Raw genomic sequence first — 21815 nt, 5'->3', positions numbered from 1 at the left:
CTGTGATTGGGCCAGAGTTATGTCTGAGAGGTGCCAAAGGACACCCGAGGATTTGTAAGTGCTCAGGCTTCCTCTTGAGACCATGGCAACCCCTAGTCCCATTCCATCCTCCTCTCTCTGAGTGCTGGGTAGGCAGTCCCAGGGGAGGAAGCCATGGGAGAAGGGGACAAGTATGACCAGAAGCACCCCAAGGGCCCTAGAGGGGGCCCCCTAAAAGGCACATTCACCAGCTTTCTTCTTTGGCAGAAGCCAGTTAGTTCCCAGTGTTCCAGAATGGAATGGAACAATGAGGCTTTATGCCACTAAAGCTGTAGGCTTGTTTCAAGAAGCATTTCCTCTCTGTGGGGGAGTGGTGGGTGGGGCAAAATGATAAAAGTTGGTGGAAGGCAACTCTATCCAAAGTCCAGACCTTGAGGTGGCCCTAGAAGGACGTGCCTGGGTTTTACTCTTCTCGCTTTCATTAGATCGATTTGTGATTCAATGGGAACCTTTATCGGTCACGTGTATCCAGGGTTGTTCCTACTCGCATATGGACTGTATCGAGCAGTAGTGGTCTCCAAAGCTGTGATATTCAGCGACTCTTTCCCGGATCCTTCTTTGCCTCCCAAGAATAACGGGAGATGGGCCAGGCTGTGGAAAATGTCCCACAGAGGTTTGCTGAAGATGCTGGCTGGCTTTGGCTTGATGGCGTATGAGATCAGCTGCGTTGAGAGAGGGTTGACACTGATGAACAGGGACCTGCCACCAAGATTCATGTACGCCAAACAGTGGCAGCACCTCACCATGTTCATCCTCCTCACCCTCAACGGCTGTATAGACATCATGAGCAAAAATTTGCTGCCTCAGCGCTGTGTGCCCCTAGAGAAAGGGATCTTGGTGCTGACCTTTTATGTGCTCCTGCTGCTGTTGGTATCGCATGTCCAGGACTCTGTGGGGGTGGAGATGCACGTTCACTCTCTGCTCATCTTGGTGGTGTTGCTGCTGATGCTGGTGTTCACCGCCAAGCTGTGGGCTCCTGACACGTTTCAACTCGCTGTGATCGAGACCTTTCTGTTTCAGATGATGGGTTCCTGGCTGGTACAGGCAGGGTTCATTCTGTACAAACCAGTCTCTGGCTACCCGTGGGAGGACGATAACATTAGTGACATCATGTTTGTTACCACCTTCTTCTGCTGGCATGTAATGATCAACGCTTTGTGTCTGCTGGGAATCTATGGAGTATCTTCCTTTTGGCATCGTTGCTACTATCCTAGCTGGAAGCTGACGGGGTCCAGAGAAGCTCCATGTTACATATACCCCAGGAGACCCCTCTACCAATTGCTACAGGAAGTGGAGCACTCAGAGAAAGATGACCAGGCTCTGCTTTCAAAGAGTTCACCTTGAGACAGGGCCTGGAATGCCTGGCTCACTGTCAACCCCATCTACCCTCTTGTGGGCTCTCCCAGACATGCAGTGTATCTTCTTTGGTCCCTGGTGAAGACATAGTGGCCATGAAGGAAAGCCACTGGTCTCCATCTGCCAGCGCACCTCCTGTCCCTGAACATCTAATCATTGAGGAGACATGAAGGGGAAACTGATAGGATTGGTGGGGTTAGGGGATGGGAGTAAGAGGAAGTGTGCAAGGAGAGCCATAGGGGGAGAGAATGCAATGGCGGGGGGGGGGGGGGGGGGGGTGGGCGCTATGAAGGGGTGAGAGGAAAGTCCGTTATTCACCACCAGATGTTTCTCCAGGCACAAGTGACTGCCTGCCTTTTACCTGATGGAATACTGATTTCTCACAGCTCAAAACTAGCATCATTCAAGTCTCATTCTGACAAAAAATAGTGGGTACTTCTGCATGCTTAGCAAAGTGGCACCACCATGTGAAAGTCAGATACATAGAATTTATAATTTATATTGGTTGAAATGACACTTTTGCCAACTCTACTCTCCCCCACCCTCTACCCCAACACTTTCTAATGCCTGGCTTCATTTCAAATTCAAATTAATAAAGTAAAACTTTATTCATGCTTTGCTATGGTGACATTTCAAATTTGCAGGCTTAACATTTTTATAGAATTCAAATGTCCAATCTCTCTCCAACTTCCTCCTTTAGTACTCATATTCCAGTCACCATCACTACCACAGTACATATAATTTACTAGATCCTGTCCCCCTTGGGTCGTGGCAAATTTCACTGTCTTGCATCTCACAGAAAGTCATTCCAAAATCACATCTTTGCCATGTTCTTTGACACCCAGCAAAAAAGCCACGTTCATCCCAATCCCACTGAGCACCTCCAAGGAGGCCTTCTCCAAGAATTCCTACTGACTCCCTTGTTCTGGAACTCCTCAGCACTTATGTTCCACTTGCCTTGTTAATTTGCTCACACGGCTGACACTTTGCTTTGTTCTGTTTCTGCAATCATTTTCCCTGGGTAGGTTTTTCCTCACCACCTTGAGTGTAGTCTCCTAAGAGGTAAGGACTTTGTCATAGCCAAGTTACATAACTTCCTATGTACGCACCAAATAGGTACCATAGGTGATGCTTAATAAAGGCTTATTTGCTTCCAGAATTTCCACATTCTTGTTCCTTCAAAATGTGTTGCTGGACAGACCCAAGGTTCTGGGAACCTCTGGAAGACATCAACAATACTAAAGCCTGAGTCACCTCCTTAGCAATGGGCCCACTTTCTTCCTCATTCTTGGGATAAGGAAATCCACCAAGCTGTTTCTGAAATGTTTACTCTGTTATTATTTTTTTAATCCTCACGTGTGTTTCTATAAGGAACCTCTAGAAAGCTGAGACTCAGCAGGTTGAGTTGTCCAAGTCTTGTAATTGGTATAAGGCAAAACAGGAATTCAAGCGCAGGTGTGTCTGACTGAAGCCAGTGACTGTGTCCTCTGGGCCACGGGGACTTTGCCGATGGCAATGGAAAAGGGAGTGACCCTCAAAATAAAATTGTTGAGGGATTAGCCTGGTGGCCCAGTGGTAAACAATACACCTTGCAATGCAGGGGACGCAGGTTTGATCCCTGTTTGAGGAACTAAGATCCCACATGCCTTGGAGCAACTAAGCCTGCATGCTGCAACTACTGAAGCCTGCAGCTTACGTGCCACAACTAGGGAGCCTGCATGCCGCAACTAAAGAGTCTGTGGTGCCAGCAATGAAAGATCTGCATGAGGCAATGAAGATCCCACATGCTGCAAATAAGACCCTTCACAGTCAGATAAATAAACTGTTGAAAGAAAGGAAATAAAGGAAGAAAGTCAGCCAGAAAGCCCAGCTGGAGCAAGAGGCATAGTACAAATACTCTATAGACCCCCCAGAGTGCGTCTGTCACTTTCTGTCCATGACCACCCCCAAGTCTCCCCTGGGAGTGGAAGTCTGGCAAGCTCTCAACCTCCAGCTAGGCCTTAAATGTCTGGGCTCAGATCCGAGTGAGGGCTGAGAGTAAGAATTGCTGTGACCAAGTTTTCTGATCCTTGCTATTTCTGCTGAACTCTTGGTTCCTAGACTCTTTTCAATTACATTTTGTGCGGGAACTCCTTTTCTCTTTACCTCTCATACACACTGATGGGAGATGATGAAAAAGCAGATGCTGCCAGTGGCCCGTTTCTAGTCACTTGAGATCAAATTTTATAATGATAAACAAACCAAGTAATCAGTTGATATCCCCAACATATTATCTCTTAAATATCCAGTGTAGATAATAAACTTGAATGTTATTAATTTACTATATAGTATTTGAGATGTAACAGAGAAGCCTTGAAGGCCAGCTAAGACTTCCCAAACGCTTCTAAGGTTATGTGGAGAAATTTGCAATTCTCACAAAATTCCACCAGAGGGCACTACATCCGCATCACCCCCAGCCAAGCCTCTCACTCTCCAACACAGTAAACAAGTCTCCCAAGTACCGGTTCAAACGAAGTTGGGGGAGGGGAAAGGAGGTCAGGAAAAATACAGAACCAAGTATCCAGAAAACATACCCAAGGGCTGTTTGTTTCCTGTTAAAATTTGGCATGCGAATGTGCAATAAACAGGGATTCAAATCAACTAATGGGATGGGGGTGAGGGAGGAAGGACTGTGGACCCAGCTGAGGACATCTTCGAGAGGCGCACCAACTAAAGGACATACTCTGATCCAAGTTGTTTTTGACCATAATGCTAAATTTCCTAAAGCTTCAATAATGTTCCAATTAATCTAGAGAATAAAGATAAATCCATACAAATCTCAATACACTGAGAACAGGAACGACACTTATCTATAAAAATCCCAGATTCACAAAACCATGAAACAGGTTATTAAACACACAAAATTATCTCCAAAGATTCCTTTTAAAAAGAACCTGTCATACAGCAATCCCCCAACCCCATCCCCCGCCCCGGAATATACTGAATGTCTACTATGTGAGGCAGCACGGGGGAAGCCACAGCGAAGGACTCAGAGGTAAACGGGTTGGTTCCTGCACTGTGGGTACAGTAGGGATTTCAGAGCTTAGAGGTGGTGCCCAGGAATGCATCAGCCCCAGCCTTAGAAAGCTGAAGGAAGGGAAGCAGAAAAAGGCTCTCAAGGGAGCTGTACTTGGAAGCATGTAAGGCTGTGAAATACTGCACTAAGGTGATTCAAGCAAGAGGCTGTAAATGAGCAAGGCCTCAGCTTTCTCACCGTTAAGCTAAAATGATGTAAAGATTAATTCTAGGATGGCATGGCTGTAATTTTCTCGGTAGGACTTATTTTACCATGTTATTAGCTAAGATGAACTTATTCCTCCCAATTCTCCAAGCAGTTTCCTTTTAGAGGTAAGATTTGGGGTAAGGCTCAAGACCTAAACCTTCAACCGTAAGGTGTAGGCTGGGAAACTAAGTGTTCTCTACCTTTGAATGGTTTCAAGGGGCCTTCAACAAAACTCAATTCAGACTAAACAAAAATAGCTGAGACTTCAACTTATTGTTTCCTAACCTGAGCCTAAGAGTATACAACAATCAGAAAGGATATAAAGAACAGTTCCTCTGGGTTAAGTATTAGATAATACCGAATTGAGGTGAAACCTGGTCTTTCCTTCTTTACTTATGTAGCTTCAAGTCCGAAAGCTTGGTTAATTGCAGCTTCTTGCCCAAATTTGCTTTAAGAGTAATGACATCAGCTTCCAAGACTGTTTCTTTTCCTTTTATTTTTGTTTTGCTTTTAGATTTTACAATGGTCTACTCTTTTGGAAAGAACTGCTGCTGGTTTATTAAAAAGAGAAAAAGTTTATAATGCGGGGTTGGGTTTCCAGGGTGTTCCTCAAGCCTGAGTCTCAGCTGTCTCTTCAGCATGAGTTAAGGGTTTTGTTCACTGCCTACTGAAATCATCCAAATGTTGGAAAAACTCCATTTCCTAAACTACATGTTCTGCTTAAAGATTTGAGTATGTTTGAGCCTCACCCCAAATCTTGTCTCTAATGAGTGCATGGCAACCAACCACATAGGTCCCAGGAAGGCACACTCAGGTCACTAGATTAAGGGTTTACGATCTGCAAAGTGAGACTGGGTCCTTTAAAAGAGAAAGAAATTGAGAGAAGAACTCACAGGTAAAGTCCACCCCAAACAAGGCCTTTATTTCAAGCAGCAGAACACTGAAGAAGTCCTTTTTTTCAGTCCCCAGCCATTTCCGCAGATTTGGAACCAAATTTTGACCTGTGATATTTCTCTTCCACTCCACCCATCCCTTGGACACAGCTACTCTAAAAGAAAAAAGCCTGACTTCAAAGCCCATGAAACAGAATCCCGTCTGCTTTGATATTGAGTGTACCAGGAGACAGAAGAGTTCATGGTTCAAATGCTCTAATGCTTTTTAGGGAGCGGGAGGAGACTGGGGGTGGCTGTGAATTTAGGGAAGAAGGAGAAAGAGAACACAGGGCAGCAGACACAGCAAAGTCAAACTGGATGAAACAGGCCACTCTCCTTACAACTTCTCTAAAAGTCCAGTCTGGGTTTCTGGGGGCAAACCAGTTAGTTCAAGCTCTTTCTTCTGCTTTTTCTTCCTTCATACTCTTTTAAGCTTCCCCGAATAGTTCTTGAATTCATTTGGGTCCTAATTCAGTTTGGTTAAGTAAGTAGGGGGCTGACTAAGGAGGACAAGGCCTCTTGTTCTGCCTGAAAAACTCAGTGGTCATGTATTACCTTGCTAACCCTCACAAAGTATGCCCCCGGTCACATGAATGGATCAAAGCAAATCCGTTTCCACTCTTGGAAAAGCAGCTCAAAGCACATGTTCTCTTGATGGTGCCGCTGTCAGTTCTGTGTAGTCAACAAACATCAGTTATTGACCAGTTATTGACCCCCCCTGGACACTCCTGGGGGACACACAGATGAATAAGCAAGGTTAAGACACCAGCCAGGGCAGCAGGCTGACTCACATACTAGAAGCTTTAAGAACTGTGCTTGCCTCTTACTTTTCTATTTTCTATTCCGTGTGCCATCCCTACCTCGGGTGCTGGCAGTGACCAGTACAGTAGAAGGCTCTGGCTCACTTCTGGCAGTCTGGCAACTGAAAAGTAACGTTTTTAAAAACAAGAACATGGCCTTTCCCCTCCCAACACACCCTCCTCAACCATTTAAACTCAAGACTTCACAGAAATAGATGGAATGAAGACAGCTCACTTTGTGATCAGATCTAAACCCACTCTCATAAAACTAATGGTGGCGCAATACCCAGAGTTAGAAAGTTGTACTTCATGGGTTATGGCAGGAAAAGAAATAATCTAATCCCTTCAGATTATCTTGGCCTATAATAATTACAATTATTGCTTTCTAGCATTGCCGTATGTGTGCCATCACAGTTAATCCTTACAATATACAAGGTAGCTGTTACGCCTAATTTGTAGCCAAGGAAACTGAGGCTTCAGGGCTAAGCATCCACCTGAATATAAAGCTGGTAAGAAGTCAAACCCAGATTTGAACCTACATTGCCCGACCTGAAGCCCAGCCTTTCACCATCATTTGAAGGATCACAAGTTTAAGTGCAAGTTTAAGGACAGAATACCTCACACTTGCAAGGCGACTTACCTGGTCCAGAATGTCACCTGTCTGAAACATACCAAAAGTTTCTGTTTGAGATGAACCTTGAGTCTGTCATCTTAAAGCACTGCAGTGTTAGCCACACTCCCACAGGGGAGGGATGTTGACCAAAGAGGCCAAGTTATGTGTGTGGTCACAGGCAACATTTCTTTTCCATATTTGTGGTACAAAAAATAACCAGAAGAGCAAACTTCTTCCCTTCCTCTTCCAAAGCAACATGATTTCTTAGTTTTCAAACAGAAAATCTCATATACTGGGGCTCTTGAAAGGTGCGATAAAGGCTAGACACCATCAGGAGGATTCAGGCAATAAAAACAGTATGATTAAATCTTATCACTGGTAGCAATGAAGACATTATATTTATGTGTGTTGTATACATATATATAAAATTGTGTATCTGTTGACAAACATCCCTTTCAAGACTGTTCACGCACACATTTTCTCAACTATCCTAATAAAGCTCTGAGGAGAGAAGAGGAAGGGGTACTGATTCTCGTTTTCCAGATTTCAAAGACGTTCAATAAATTACATGAAAAGCAACACCAGACAGAACTTAAATTTTTGACGTACCCTAGGTTTCAAAGGGGGAGATGCCAAGACCTCAATCCCCTGTCAGCTGTCCTTGGGAAACAGTTCGCACAGAGGATTTCAAATCTGTTGCGCGGCTCTAAAGGTCCTCTCTTGAACCGTTTTATTTGATTTGCAGAAATGGGAACTTGGGTCCAGAGAGGCTGCAGAGTTGCCTCAGGTGTGGCAGAGGCCGGCTGTGTCTCCGCCCGCCGGGACCCTCTCTACGCAACGAGACAAAACACAGCGCGTTCACTACAAACGGGAGATGGGAGACTCCAGGTCACATCCTCAAACCCGCCGAGGGGGCCGGCCAGGGGGCTCTTTCCGGCCTACCTCCGGCAGCCCCCCGTCTGCGCCGCCCCCTCCGAGGCCGGCCCAGGCACCCGGGAGCCCGGGGCTACTGCGGCCCCCACCCCCCCGAACCTCAAGCAGGACCTGAGGGCCGGGCAAGGGAGTGGAGGTTCTCCAACAACGAAAGGCAAAAGCTGGTGCCTGTGGGTTGGAATTTCCTCTGGGGCGTGCAGTGGGACCTGGGAAAAGAATCCTCCCTCAGAATATCTGACCTGGGGGCGCCGCGGGGGAGAGCACGCGGGGACCGCCCGGGGCCAGGCGGGCGGCGGGGTCCTTCCCGGCAGGCCCCGGGCCCTCCGCCCGCCGCCGCCCGCCCTGCCTCGCGCCCCTCCCCCCACGTCCCCTCCCCCTCCGCCCTTTCCCTTCCTTTCTTTCCCGGGTCCGCTCGCCCCCACCCGGCGGCGCCCGCTCGGCGGCTCGCCCAATGGCCGTGGGGCCGGGACGGTGCATCCGCTGATCCGCCCGGGCTCCGGGCCTCTGGGAACCAATCAGGGCGCCGGGGGCGGCCCCGGCCGCCGATAAAGTGTGCGGGGCGGCGCGCCGCCCTGCAGAGCGGAGAATGGGAGAAGAGCCAGCTGTCTAAGCAGCACCTCCCGGTCCTCCTCGCCTCTCTTCTCACCTCGCTCTCGCCGCCTGCTCGCCCTGCCGCTTTGCTCCGCGCCTAGGTAAGCACCGAGCCGGCCCGGGGAAGAGGGCGGGAAGGGGGCTCGGAAGTGTGCCGCGCCGGCCCGGCCGCCGCTCCCTGACCGATCGTCTCGGCCTCTTCCCACCTCCTGGCCCTACTCTGCGCCCCGGCCTGGAGGGAGGTGTGTGTGGGGGGGGGCTCCTGCTTGCTTTCGCTGCCCGCGGGTCTGGGTCGGCGATGGTGGGGCGCCAGGCTTCGCGGAGGGCGGGGAGTTGTTTTGATCTTCCTTCAGCTGCTGGCGGCCTGAAGCGCCGCCCCTGGAGCTCGCTGGGCAGGACGAGCCGAGGAGCCCGCTCGCTGCCCGGGCCCGGCGCCCCCCGCTCGGCCGTGGGGCGTGCGTGGTGGATGGAGCGGTCCCCCTGCGGGAGCCTCGCCCTCTTTCCCCGCGGCTGCGGGCCCCGGGGCGCGGTTAGCTGCCTGCGCCGAGGCCGGGTGCCGGGAGAGTCGGTGGTGCGGCCCGCTCCCGCCGCGGGGTCTACCCCTGTGACTGAACAATGGGGAGCCCGGGAGCGCGGCGTGGCCGGCGGGCGCGGCGGGTGGAGAGGCCCGGCTGGCCGGACAGGGGCAGCAGCGGCGCGCTGTCCCTCCGGCGGACTCCCCAGCTGCCGCCCCCCGCCCCACCCCGCCCCGGCCTTGGAGGGCTATGGCCCCCTCGGCGACGCCCTGAGATCCAGACGGGGGCCCAGGGGGCGGGGCGCCGACTTTTGGGACGTTTCAGTGGGAAAGGGCTGCTCTCAAAGTGGATTTTCCCAACTACCCTGGGGGCGGGAAGCGGGGATGCTCCCCCGGCCGCAAATCCGCGAAGAAGAACGCGAACGAAGATGAAGACGACCTGGAATCTCGGTCCTCGGGGTCCCCCGCCAACTGTTTCGGCTTCGTCGCCTACTCGGTGAATGCCGGAGAGAAACCGCGAGTCAAGATCAAGTCGACTCAGGAGCCTTCGTATTCCTGCTCCACCCGGTGCGATTCCGACCGCACTTCGTCTCCCTCTCCCTCTCCGTCTCCCTCGCCCAGAAAGCTCCGGTGCATGGACCAGCGAGAGCCGGAGACCCACGAGAGGCGCGAACGCCACTCCAAAAGGAGAAGGGCCAAGGAGGGCGTCATCGATACCTTTGATCTTACCTGGCTGGGGTGAGTGAGGAGCAGGGATCCAGGACCCTGCTCCCACCACAGCTGCAAGAAACCGCTAAGGACCGCAGAATCCCAGCCCTCCATCCCCCCCACCACGTAAAATCTCGACATCTCGGCGGCACTAGTTGATAGAGCAGGCGGCTGTTGGCATCCAACCTGTCACAGAACCGAGTTGGCATCACCGAAAAGAGCAGGCCCCGAGGCTTAAGGGAGAAAGTGTGACTTGAAATTGGAGGTGGTAACCGGTGGGAGAGGAAAGCCAGGGATGGGGTTATAGCTGGGAGCTGAAAGGGTCTGGGATTGCTCCTACTGGCTTTTAAAGCCAGGATGGGCGATGGGCATAAGGAGTGGGATTTGACTGACCAAGTCTAGAGGGAGTCGGCCAAGATTGTCTGCTAACACAACTTGACAGACAGCTGCGCTTCCCGGAGGGGAAGGGTGAGGCTGTTGCAGGGAGAAGCAGTTGTTTTCAGCTGGGCAAACATGGACGGTTGCCCATAGAAACTTTGCCACTGTACTTCAGAAAGTTGCCCAAGTCATTGGAGGAGAACAATATGTTCCCTCTCCAGCCACCCTGGGCGATCAATGGGGGAGGGAGGAGGTAGGACATTTCCTCTTTGTGTTGGGGTTTGGTTCTGTGGCTTCAGTGTCTCTTCTTTGAGAGGTTTTGCGGTGGTGGCTCACAGATTTTAGCGTGCCTCAGCTTTTGAAACCCCAGATCTTTTAGATTTAGAAGTGGGAATTTCTTAATTAAAGTTCTCTGGTGGAATCTGGTCACTCTCAAACTTAAGTCTACTCTCTGAAATGAGAACTTTGCCTCAAACTGATGGAAGTCATGCCAGTGTGTGTCTTAAAATCCAGGTTGGATCAAATGTACCAAAATACACATTAGTCGTTGTTAGGAAGCCACCAACTCTTAAATCTTCTAGCTAGCCCTGGTTTCCTCCTTCCAGCTAAATGGGAATGGGGTGGGTTGTTTATTTGGAAGGGTGGAGGAATCTTCAAAAGAACTTTTTATTGAGGCATCCTCTGGGGTGTAAGGAAAAGGGAGAACTTAACCAAGAGATCATAGCAGCCAAGCCCTTCTGTGGCTGGATTTTACTTGGAGATAGATGTCTGTTCTGCAGACTGTTTCTGAACTTTCATATTTTGTTTTGGGTTCACCCACCCCCCTGCCCCCCAGTATCTTAGTATGAAAAATGAAACAATTCCTCCACCTCTGACAAACCGCAAAAATAGAACAGTGCTCAAAAGTTTAGATTCTGGCTTGAGGAAGGGAATAAGGAGACTTTTGTTCAGTATAAAACTTTAATCTCTCTGAAAGCAAGTAAATAAATGTACTGTACTTTTGAGTGTGTGACTTCCAAAGGGAGGGGCCGCCACTCCCACTGTGACTTCTTGATTTAATTGTCCTTATTCCTGCAGAGGATCTGTTTAGAGTTGGTGTTCTTATTTTATTTTTTTCTCTCTCTCTTCAGAACACCTTCCACCATGGCCACCTCGGCGAGCTCCCACTTGAACAAAGGCATCAAGCAGGTGTACATGGCCCTACCTCAGGGCGAGAAAGTCCAAGCTATGTACATCTGGATCGACGGTACTGGAGAAGGACTGCGCTGCAAGACCCGAACCTTGGATTCTGAACCCAAGTGTATAGAAGGTGAGAGGCTGGGCGGAATTGAGTGGGGGGGGGGGGGGGGGGGGGGTTGGGTGGCAACCTGAGACCAAGCCACTAGATCTGGCCTCTTTACTCTGATGTAAAGCTTTTCTAAGGCAGGACTTTACAGACTTTATTCAGTCAACATTAAGCTCCTACACTGCCTCCAAGCATTAACAATGGACCCCTTTATTTAAGCTGAGTCTTGCATATCTAAAGAAAAAAGATGAAGTCTGGGGGGAGTGGCATTGAGAACTTTCTTGACTTGGACATCCCATCTCAGTCTGACCTAAGGTACCGCTAGGAACCCAGTTTGAAAACCACAGCTCTAGCCTGACTATTCCATCTGCTTTACAAACTCTTTTGAATGTTACTTAGGTTCTAGATGTAAAGCAAACACCCTAAAAGTGGTTTCTAAGTAGAGCTACCATCATGTGTTTTTAGCTGATGCACTTTAAGAATTCTTAATCTGGCTGATTGCTTATCCTACAGAAGCTATTATATGAATTGGGACGACTTTGTCTTGCTTTATTCTTTGGTCTAGAACAAACCATAGCTGCCTTCCTTCTGGAAAGGGACTGAGGTCCATCATCTTTTACCTGATTTAGGATAGCTTACTCTTCTGATAATGCTCACATTTGAGTGAATGAATGAATGGCTATAATACAAAACATATAGTGTGTACCTGCTATGTGGCAGGTATTGCACAGGCCCTGAAAGTACAAGATGAGAGTCTGGTCTCTGCCTTCAGAGAACTCATAGTCATCTGGAGAGAGATGAAGGAACTCACCTTTAAAACATAGTGTGGATAAGTTACGTGGGAGCACCCTTGAATAAGTCATCCTGCTAGTGTCTGTTTATCTGTTAAAATAAGGACACCACATGAACTGGGACTGTCCATTACACAGTGTGGGGTGGGGGTGGGAAGTGAAAGAAATAAGCAACACAGATGGCCTATCAGAGAGTCTTTATTTCTCCTGGATTTCAATTCTTTAAATGATGACTGACTGACTAGAAATGTCCACTTTGTCTCCTGGGTGTCCAGTAGACTTATTTACAGAGGAAACATTATTCTTAGGTTGTTTCTGTGATTGGTACTTCTTTTAAAAAAAGTGATGCAATGGTCTTACTTGGAAGAGAAAGGACTGTGGGGCAACCTGCAAACATCAGGGTCTGCCTGTTATTAGCAGCAGTCATGCATCACTGGCTTTCTGGACAAGACAGTGTAGATCCTTAGAGATAAAAAGGTAAGTGAGAGGCTGTACTCCTCCCTGAAAAGTTCTTGTGCTTGCAACTTTAATTTCCCCCTCTCTTTTTATCACAGAGTTGCCCGAGTGGAATTTTGATGGCTCTAGTACTTTTCAGTCTGAAGGCTCCAACAGTGACATGTATCTTGTCCCTGCTGCCATGTTCCGGGACCCTTTCCGCAAGGACCCCAACAAGCTGGTGTTCTGTGAAGTCTTCAAGTACAACCGAAAGCCTGCAGGTGTGTATAGGATAGACTTAATCCTAATCCATGAATTGTAAAGTCAGGTGGGGCGGATATTCCAAAATCGGTATTAGGAAGACGAGCTTATCCCAGAACTGTTAGAAGTTAGAACTAACTTCTAACTAACTCTTAGAAGTCTGAAGGACTGGACATGCATCTCCCCATCCTGAACTTCCTTGTTGAGAGAGGTTGTGTGGTCCCTCCTCCCATTGTTGGCTGCAGAAAACCACACTGGATTCTTCTAAATCTTTGCTGGAGGAGTGCCCCATGTCACAGTCCTCCTGCCTGTAGATTTTAATGCTGGGTGTGATTTCTAGATCTGCCACTTACTTTCTATGAACTTGGGCAAGTTATTTTGTCCCCTATACTTGTCACTTCCCCCATTTTAAAATTGGGGGGTGGATAGAGGGAGGGTGCTATATGTATACTTACAGCTATAGTAAGTATCGCTGTATGATTCTGGGTTCAATCCTTGGGTCGGGAAGATCCCCTGGAGAAGGGGACCCACTCTGGCAACCCGCTCCAGTATGCTTGCCTGGAAAATCCCCATGGACAGAGGACCCTGGCAGGCTATTAGTCCATGGGGTTGCAAAGACTCGGACGTGACTGAGCGATTAAGCACAGCCCATAGCTGATTCACGTTGTTGTACGGCAGAAACCAACACAACACTGTAAAGCAATTATCCACCAATAAAGTCCATCTCATAAAATTGTTTGTAGAGGATTGAGTTACGTGTAAATGATTGAGAAGAACTGTGTGCCTTTTTGTTCCAGAGAGCTTTTGAAGTGAAAAGTGAAAGTCGCTCAGTTGTGTCCAACTCTTTGTGACCCCATGTACTATACAGTCCAGGGAATTCTCTAGGCCAGAATACTGGAGTGGGTAGCCTTTCCCTTCTCCAGGTGGTCTTCCCAACCCAGGGATGGAACCCAGGTCTCCCGTACTGCAGGTGGATTCTTTACCATTTGAGCCACAAGGGAAGCCCCCTAAAACGTCTGTTTTAGGAGGCATTAAATTATGGTGAAAGACCTGAGTTCTGAAGTCAAGACAGGCAGGGTTTCCTGATTCTGCTGCCTACCCCGGGCAGGTTCCCTGCCATCTCTGAGCCTCATTTTCTCACTTGTAAAAAGGGAGACTTATAATACCCATCTCAGGGTTATTAGGAAGATGCAGCTGACTCTGTGACCCTGTGGGCTGCAGCACACCAGGCTTCCCTGTCCTTCACTGTCTCCTGGAGTTTGGTCAGACTCATGTCCATTGACGTCAGTGATGCCATCCAACCATTTCATCCTCTGTCATCCCCTTCTCCTCCTGCCCTCAATCTTTTCCAGCATCAAGGTCTTTTCCAATGAGTCAACTCCTTAAATCAGGTGGCCAGAGTATTGGAGCTTCAGCTTCAGCATCAGTCCTTCCAGGGAACATTCAGGGTTGATTTCCTTTAGGATTGACTAGCTTGATCTGTTGCAGTTCAAGGGACTTTCAAGAGTTTTCCAGCACCACAGTTTGAAAGCATCGATTCTTTGATGTTCAGACTTCTTAATGGTCCAAATCCCACACACATGACTACTGGAAAAACCATAGCTTTGACCAGATAGACTTTTGTCCGAAAAGTGGTATCTCTGTTTTCTAATACACAGTCTAGGTTTATCACAGCTTTCCTTCCAAGGAGCAAGCATCTTTTACTTTCATGGCTACAGTCACTATCCACAGTGATTTTGGAGCCCAGGAAAATAAAGTCTGTCACTGTTTGTACTTTTTCCCCTTTTATTTGCCGTGAAGTGATGGGACCAAATGCCATGATCTGATTTTTTTTAATGTTGAGTTTTACGCCTACTTTTCCCACTCTCCTCTTTACCCTCCTCAAGAGGCTCTTTAGTTCCTCTTTGCTTTCTGCCATTAGAGTGGTATCATTTGCATATCATAGAGGTCTGAAAATGGTTCTTGAACATAGTGAAACAGCCAATAATAATCTATAAAGATCCGTTCTAGCATAGAAGTTTTTCTTGAGCTTGTCGCCCTTTTTTTTCGGTTGGTTGGGTTTTTTTTGGCATGTGCCAGTACTATAGAAATTAGCACTTTGTATCTTTGTATCTTCTCACCGGGAATGTAAGGCTGTTGATAGACAAATGATTCTCTCAATAAAAATTGTAGATTTGGCTGTAAATGCTTGAGAAACCATGAATGGGTCTAACAGCTAGAAGCAGTTCTTCTGTGAATAAGAGGGTTCAAGTGCCTGACATTTGGTACTTGGGAGGGGACCAGCTTGCAGATAAGGTGAACCCTTGCTGTGTCCTCTGGGTCGTCTCCCATGTGACTTTGTTGTGACCCAGTTTAGTTATAAATAATGCCTTTTGAGAGTCTCCCTACAGATACATAACCATAGCTTCTGTTATCATCCCCTCTCACACTGACTGGGGCACCTAAAGGTTGACCCTGGGTCAGTTTAGTAAATAACATCTCAGGTACCTGGAATCTGAGGACCACTTCCCATCAACATGGGGATTCAGTGCATTTGTCCATATATCTCTAATAGCGTGTCCATTCTTTCTCCTAGAAACCAATTTAAGGCATACCTGTAAACGGATAATGGACATGGTGAGCAACCAGCGCCCCTGGTTTGGAATGGAGCAGGAATATACCCTAATGGGTACTGATGGGCACCCCTTTGGCTGGCCTTCCAACGGCTTTCCTGGGCCCCAAGGTAAGTCTCCTTGGTGAGAGGTGAATCTTGCTTCTCCCCAAGTGCTTAATTGCCAAGGGAAGTCTCTCTGGAGATGGGTGTGAATCCTTGTAGACCAAAAAGTTAGGGGGATATCCCTGAGACTGGCTGAAATAATACTGTAGAGAGTTAGCCCTTGTGTTACCTAAATCCAAATAATGGATGTTGAGATGTGAACATTGCACGGAAACCGTGGGCTCTAGTCGGTGTTAACCCAGAGGAGCCCACTGCACACCACTCATCTGCCTCCTGGTAAAGGCAGGGATGGTGATTCCAGGAGAAGGTGTGAGAACTTTGTGACTTCTGACTTTGGGCCATGCATCTCACTTAGATAGGAATTTTCTTGACATCCTGCCTCTTGATCTTCCATCTTGATGCCTCTCCAGGTCCCTACTACTGTGGTGTGGGAGCGGACAAGGCCTACGGCAGGGATATTGTGGAGGCTCACTACCGGGCCTGCTTGTATGCTGGCATCAAGATCGGGGGCACGAACGCCGAGGTCATGCCTGCACAGGTAAAGGTCTCTAGCCCACCACCTGCCCCACCTAGAGGCATGTAGGGGATTTTGCTAGGAAGGGCTATTCTGGTGTTCACTCCTTAACCCAAAGCCCTCAAGGTGGCTTGGAGTAGAGATGAGCAGGGGGCAAGTGTCAGCTTCTGGGTTGGGGTGAGCAGCTGGTTTTGCTTTCAAGGCCCATCTTCTTGTTCTCTCTAGTGGGAATTCCAGATAGGACCCTGTGAAGGAATCGACATGGGCGATCATCTCTGGGTGGCCCGTTTCATCTTGCATCGTGTGTGTGAAGACTTCGGAGTGATCGCCACCTTTGATCCTAAGCCCATTCCTGGAAACTGGAATGGTGCTGGCTGCCACACCAACTTTAGCACCAAGGCCATGCGAGAGGAGAATGGTCTGAAGTGAGTGCCACCTCCAGCGGGGGCCATTTCACTCTCTCTGCAAGAATACCTGCCAGGGGTTTGATATACTGGGGATGAGTAAGCTGCCTTCCCAGTTGGGGCCTTTAGCTCTTGGTACTCAGCTTCAAAAACTGTCTTCTGATCCTGTCATTTTGTTCCTATTTGGAAAGTACCCCCAAAATACTCTTCAAGAGTAGGATTCGAGGATGGTGATGGGGAAAGTTGACACGGATGGATGAATGCTTTTGAAAATCTTTAGTAAGAACTAAATTAGTTAACAATACAAGCTTCTGAATGAGCTTAATGGCTGTGGGTGGGAGAGAGTTTCACGGGGACAGCTACTGCCTGCCCAGTACTAAGAGACATAGGTTGTAAGGCAGGGTGCTGCCTTTGTGGAGAATCTTTTCCTGGGGCCATGTTTTGGGCATTTGGAGCCTGGAAAACAATCTTTGGTAGATGAGTCACGCCATTCTTGGATCCACACCTGCTCCTTGAAGGGCAGGTTTCCTGATGGCAGGTCGGACCCTCATCTTGACTGTTTCTTCCAGGTACATTGAGGAGGCCATTGAGAAACTAAGCAAGCGGCACCAGTACCACATCCGAGCCTACGATCCCAAGGGGGGCCTGGACAACGCCCGGCGCCTAACTGGATTCCACGAAACCTCCAACATCAACGATTTCTCTGCCGGCGTGGCCAACCGTGGTGCTAGCATCCGCATCCCCCGGACTGTCGGCCAGGAGAAGAAGGGCTACTTCGAAGACCGTCGCCCGTCTGCCAACTGTGACCCCTTCGCCGTGACGGAAGCCCTCATCCGCACATGTCTTCTGAATGAAACCGGCGACGAGCCCTTCCAGTACAAGAACTAAGTGGACTAGACTTGCAGCCCTCGAAACCCCTCTTAATTCTACATCTTACTCCCACTCTCGCCCCTCTCAATGTTATAATAGCTATAACTCAAAGGGTGGAATATCAAGGTCTTTTTTGTTTTTTTTTTTTTTCTAATTCCTCACACCCAGTTAATATCTCTTGCTTTCTTTGGTCAGGATCGAAGGGGTCAAGTTCTTAATCACTTCACCTACCTACCCCTGCCCTTTTCTTTTTCCTATCACCGAAGCTTTCTAGTGCATTAGTTGGGAGGGTGGGTGGGGAAACATAACCACTGCTTCCATTTAATCAGGTGTGTTTGTCCAATAGGCATAGCTCTCTGGACAGAGAGCCCAGTCATTGTGAAGGGATGGGGAGGACTCTTTCTGAGTGGTTACTGAGTGGGGGACAGGGGTGCTGGATTCTGTGGTTAGGTTAGGATTTCCCTTCTTGGTGGGAAGTTCCATTACTTACAAGGTTGTAACCAACTTTCTATCAAAAGTGAGAATTAGGGGGGAAGGAAGGGTGGGAAGTCAGGTAGGAAAATGCCCTAGATCTCCTGATGTGGTGCTTCCCTTGCCTGGGGCTCAACGCCCTGACAGGCTCCACATAAATGGATGGATAGCCCTACCTTAAAAGAAAAAGTTCTCATTGTGTGGTCCTCCATTTATAACACAAAGCAGAGTAGTATTTTTATATTTAAATGTAAAAACAAAATTATATATATGGGTGTGCAGATAAATGTGTTTTCTCTTTAGGGAGAAAAAGCCATTCTGGTTATGGGGAACCCAAATTAGAGACAAATAGTCTGGTTAGAAATAAGGATCTCCTTTTGAGTGGGTGTGGGGATGGGAGAGGCTGTGCTGGAAAAGTTCGCTGTTTGGGGCTGATATTCCCTCACTACCACTTCAGGGCTTCTCTCTGCCCTGCTTGCCCTTCTGGGGAGGCTGACATTGGTTGGTTAACAGGTGGAAGCCCATGATAGCAGTAGCCATCACCTGAGCCCCAGGTTTAAAAGAAACACATGTACTTGTACACACAGGGGTTTGGAAATAGGAGTTGGCTGGTCAACTTGAGCATGTTACTGACAAGGGGGTATTGGGGTTATTTTCCGGTGGGACTAGCATGTCACTAAAGCAGGCCTTTTGATAATAAAAAAAAAAATTTTTTTTTAAGCAAAACAGAATTTTAGATTTTAATCATATTTGTTAGGGTTTCTAAGTCTTTGTTTTACAGAATTGCTTGTTTGCTTCAGCTCTCTCCTCCCCATCTCTGCTCTGGAGGAGATGGGACAAGTCTGGAGTCCAAACAGTTGTAATTTTGTATCTTGGTGTCTGTTCTCTGAGTGTGAAATTAAGATTCCTGAGGAGTTACTATTTTTTTTTCTTTTATAATAAAAACAAACCCCACCTTTGTCCTTACATTTTCCTTACTGTTTCTGGCTATTTTGTGTTGGGTGCGGAAAGTGGGCAGTGGTTTTTTTCTTACCGTGACAATTTGTAATTGCCATGTACAGTATGTTCAGAGTTGGATAACTCTTCATTGTAAACTGTGCTAACTGCCCAGAGCAGCTCTTATAAATGTTAGGTTGATTTATAAGATCTCTCCTGACTTGTGATTCTTTTAAGTCCCTATATGCCACTTCATGGTATACCTGTTTTTGGAATTAAAGAATCTTTCCTGAGGCTTATTGCCAACCAGCTCCATCCTGTGCTTTGGGAATCTGGGGTGTTTGGGTTAAGGCCTATCCAGGCCCTAAAAGTTTGCAGCAGTGTACAAACCCCAACCCCCCTCCCTGTGTGTGCTCCAGAGCTTGCCTTTGGCCTATCACACTATCACGTTTTGAGCACTGGCTTGACTTTATTGCAGCCTGGTCTGTTTGCAACTGGTCTCACTGCCCCTACTTCATTTCATCTTCTGCCCAGCTGCCAGTGATTCATCTAAATAGCAAATATTGACCACGTTGCTACGCTGGTTAAAACCTTCCGAGGCTGACCTAGCTCTGAGGGTGAGCCAGCCCCAGATATCCCTTGATACGCTTTTCCCTCCACTAGTGAGCTGTTCACGATGCCCCCAAAGGCTCTGGAGACACCTGTATGCCTCTGCTCGTTGTCCCCTTCCCTGGAAATTCTTCAGCTTCTTCCTACCTGAGTTTATTTCCATATCAAGCTGGGTAGGAGCTCCATCCTCTGTGGTGCACATACCTCCAGCAAAAACACTCATCCAACAGTTTCACTTTGTAAGGTGCCAGGTACTATAGGCAGTAGTAATTAATTACCTTTTAAAAAGATGGTGTCCTCTATCAGTTTGGAGGTAGTTGCAGCCTGTTAACAGCAGATTTAGACATGAGTTTTCTTTGTGCAAGTGTGTATCACTCTAGTCTTACATAATCCTAGACAATTTTTTTTTCTTGTTTTGGAAGGTTCGCTCAGTCATGTCCGACTCTGCAACCCCACAAACTATACAGTCCATGGAATTCTCCAGGCCAGAATACTGGAGTGGGTAGCCTTTCCCTTCTGCTGGGGATCTTCTCAACCCAGAGACTGAACCCAGGTCTCCTGCATTGCAGGTGGATTCTTTACCAGCTGAGTCACAAGAGAAGCCTAAGAATACTGGAGTGGGTAGCCTGTCCCTTCAGTGGATCTTCCCAATCCAGGAATCGAGCTGGGGTCTCCTGCATTGCAGGTGGATTCTTAACCAACTGAGCTATGGAGGAAGCCTTTGGAAGGTTAGGTCCTGACCTAATTTTCAAAGTAGGATGATCTTTACCTATTTGTTTGTTGGGTGTGGTCCCAGTTGGCACCATGTTGCAGCATGATTATTAAGAGTGCCCTCTTGCTCGGCATTTTCCAGGTTTTGCTGATAATTATTTCAACTGAAACTGCTTCCCTCTCCCCAGCCAAAGTCAGTTTCCCTTCCCTGGGTCACCCCCAACACACACACCCCATGGTTCTTGGGAGCAGTGGGAGGGTTGGCATACTCTGTACAGCGCAAGCACTACATTGAGTAAATAAGCCAAGCATGCTGTTTTTGTGCTCACTGTAACCAATTCTCAAAAGGACAGAAAAGGAATTCTAAATTAATGTCATCAGGATCTAGGTGGAAACAACCAGTGTATTTCCTTCTCCACCCTCTTAGGTAGAGTTAGCTTTGGCCTACACGTCACAGTGCAATCCCTTTGTATTTCTAAGGTGTTTTCTTATAGCTCATTTAGCAGACACTAGGTTACTTGATAACTTTATCAGTGATAGATTAAATGGAGACTGATGGTCAAGCCTTCAGCCTTAAAGAGACAGGCCAGTATTCACAAAAGGATGAGTTCCCTTAATTTCTTCCTGTCGGTGATTGGACAGGAGCTGAATGACAACACAAGCTAACAGAAGAATTATCGTTTAGTCACTAAGTTGTGTCCAACTCTTATGAACCCATGGACTGCAGCCCACCGGGCTCTGTCCAAGGGACTTCCCAGGCAAGAATACTGGAGTGGTTGCCATTTCCTTCTGCAAGGCATCTTCCCGACACAGGGATCATATCCTTGTCTCCTGCACTGACAGAATTCTTTACCACTGAGCCACCTGGGAAGCCTGTAAGGAGCTAGTAGAGGATTCCAAGGAGTTCCTTGGATGGTTACTACTGGGATCATTTCTGTGCTACTGGGTAGGATGGTAGTGCTGTGCTAAATCGCTTCAGTCATGTCCAACTCTGTGACCCTATGGACTGTGAACTGCCAGGCTACTCTGTCCATGGAATTCTTCAGGAAAGAAAACTGGAGTGGATTGCCATTCCCTTCTCCAGGGGATCTTCCTGACCCAGGGAATCGAACTGGCATCTCTTATGTCTAACCTGCATTGGCAGGTGGGATCTTTACCACTAGTGCCACCTGGGAACACCCAGTGGATAGAAGAACTTCCTAAACAAACACTTGGTGCCAGGGTTTCAAAAATCTCACCAAAGTCTTCGCTGAGGTTAATTTCATCTACTCGTTGGCCCTTACACCAACAGAAGTGCAAAGTCTGAAAAGTAACTTGCTCTCCCAAAGAAAGCCTGTCACACAGCTTTTGTGCCTGTAAACTTGAAAAAACAGGCAAGGATCCTGTTTCTTTCTCAGGACTGTATCCTTACCTGTCATGTTGTCTGCAGGACTTGTCTAATGAATTATTTTTCAAGTATCCGTTTTGGGAGCTCTAAGCCCATAGCTCTATTGGGTGGTGTTAAACCCATAAGATCTTGGTGGCTTAGCTATGTTTTAACTCTGGTCATGGCACTAAGATGAAGTTCCATTTTATTGAATTTTTAATGACTGCTGGCTTGGTTAATTCTGGCTGGAGTCAGGCTGCCAAGAGCCTTATGTTGTTTTATGAGTCATGGCAATTCATCATGTCATTCCAAAGGCTTCA

At 47.8% G+C, this 21815-nt stretch overlaps 3 protein-coding genes and 1 long non-coding RNA gene across 5 annotated transcripts; 2 read left to right on the top strand and 2 right to left on the bottom strand.

Annotated features, from left to right (window-relative positions):
- The first annotated feature begins 480 nt into the window (after positions 1–480).
- Positions 481–1383, top strand: TEDDM1 (transmembrane epididymal protein 1). Its single transcript, XM_052654267.1, has one exon. It carries the CDS (start codon positions 481–483, stop codon positions 1381–1383), a length of 903 nt encoding a protein of 300 aa, XP_052510227.1.
- Positions 1384–5650: 4267 nt separating this feature from the next.
- On the bottom strand, positions 5651–8086 carry LOC128061811 (uncharacterized). The gene is made up of 4 exons (XR_008200746.1): positions 8047–8086; positions 7612–7832; positions 6450–6511; positions 5651–6261 (listed from the first exon to the last, which is right to left on the bottom strand). It is a non-coding gene; the product is annotated as an uncharacterized LOC128061811 (long non-coding RNA).
- Positions 8087–8160: 74 nt separating this feature from the next.
- On the bottom strand, positions 8161–9676 carry LOC128061296 (translation initiation factor IF-2-like). The gene is made up of 4 exons (XM_052653581.1): positions 9586–9676; positions 9405–9529; positions 8604–9288; positions 8161–8507 (listed from the first exon to the last, which is right to left on the bottom strand). Exons 1-4 carry the CDS (start codon positions 9674–9676, stop codon positions 8161–8163), a joined length of 1248 nt encoding a protein of 415 aa, XP_052509541.1.
- GLUL (glutamate-ammonia ligase) lies at positions 8474–18839 on the top strand. 2 transcript variants are annotated; one of them, XM_052653976.1, is made up of 8 exons: positions 8500–8627; positions 9662–9778; positions 11257–11435; positions 12757–12918; positions 15474–15620; positions 16025–16152; positions 16354–16553; positions 17102–18839. In XM_052653976.1, exons 2-8 carry the CDS (start codon positions 9675–9677, stop codon positions 17418–17420), a joined length of 1239 nt encoding a protein of 412 aa, XP_052509936.1. In that variant the 5' UTR covers positions 8500–8627; positions 9662–9674; the 3' UTR covers positions 17421–18839. The 2 variants fall into 2 exon arrangements, with proteins under 2 accessions (XP_052509937.1, XP_052509936.1); XM_052653977.1 differs by lacking the exon at positions 9662–9778 and having other exon boundaries at positions 8474–8627.
- Positions 18840–21815: the final 2976 nt, after the last annotated feature.

The sequence above is a fragment of the Budorcas taxicolor genome, chromosome 16 (genome assembly GCF_023091745.1).
Source record: "Budorcas taxicolor isolate Tak-1 chromosome 16, Takin1.1, whole genome shotgun sequence".
Classification (NCBI taxonomy): domain Eukaryota; kingdom Metazoa; phylum Chordata; class Mammalia; order Artiodactyla; family Bovidae; genus Budorcas; species Budorcas taxicolor.
This window is presented reverse-complemented; position numbering and strand designations above follow the sequence as displayed.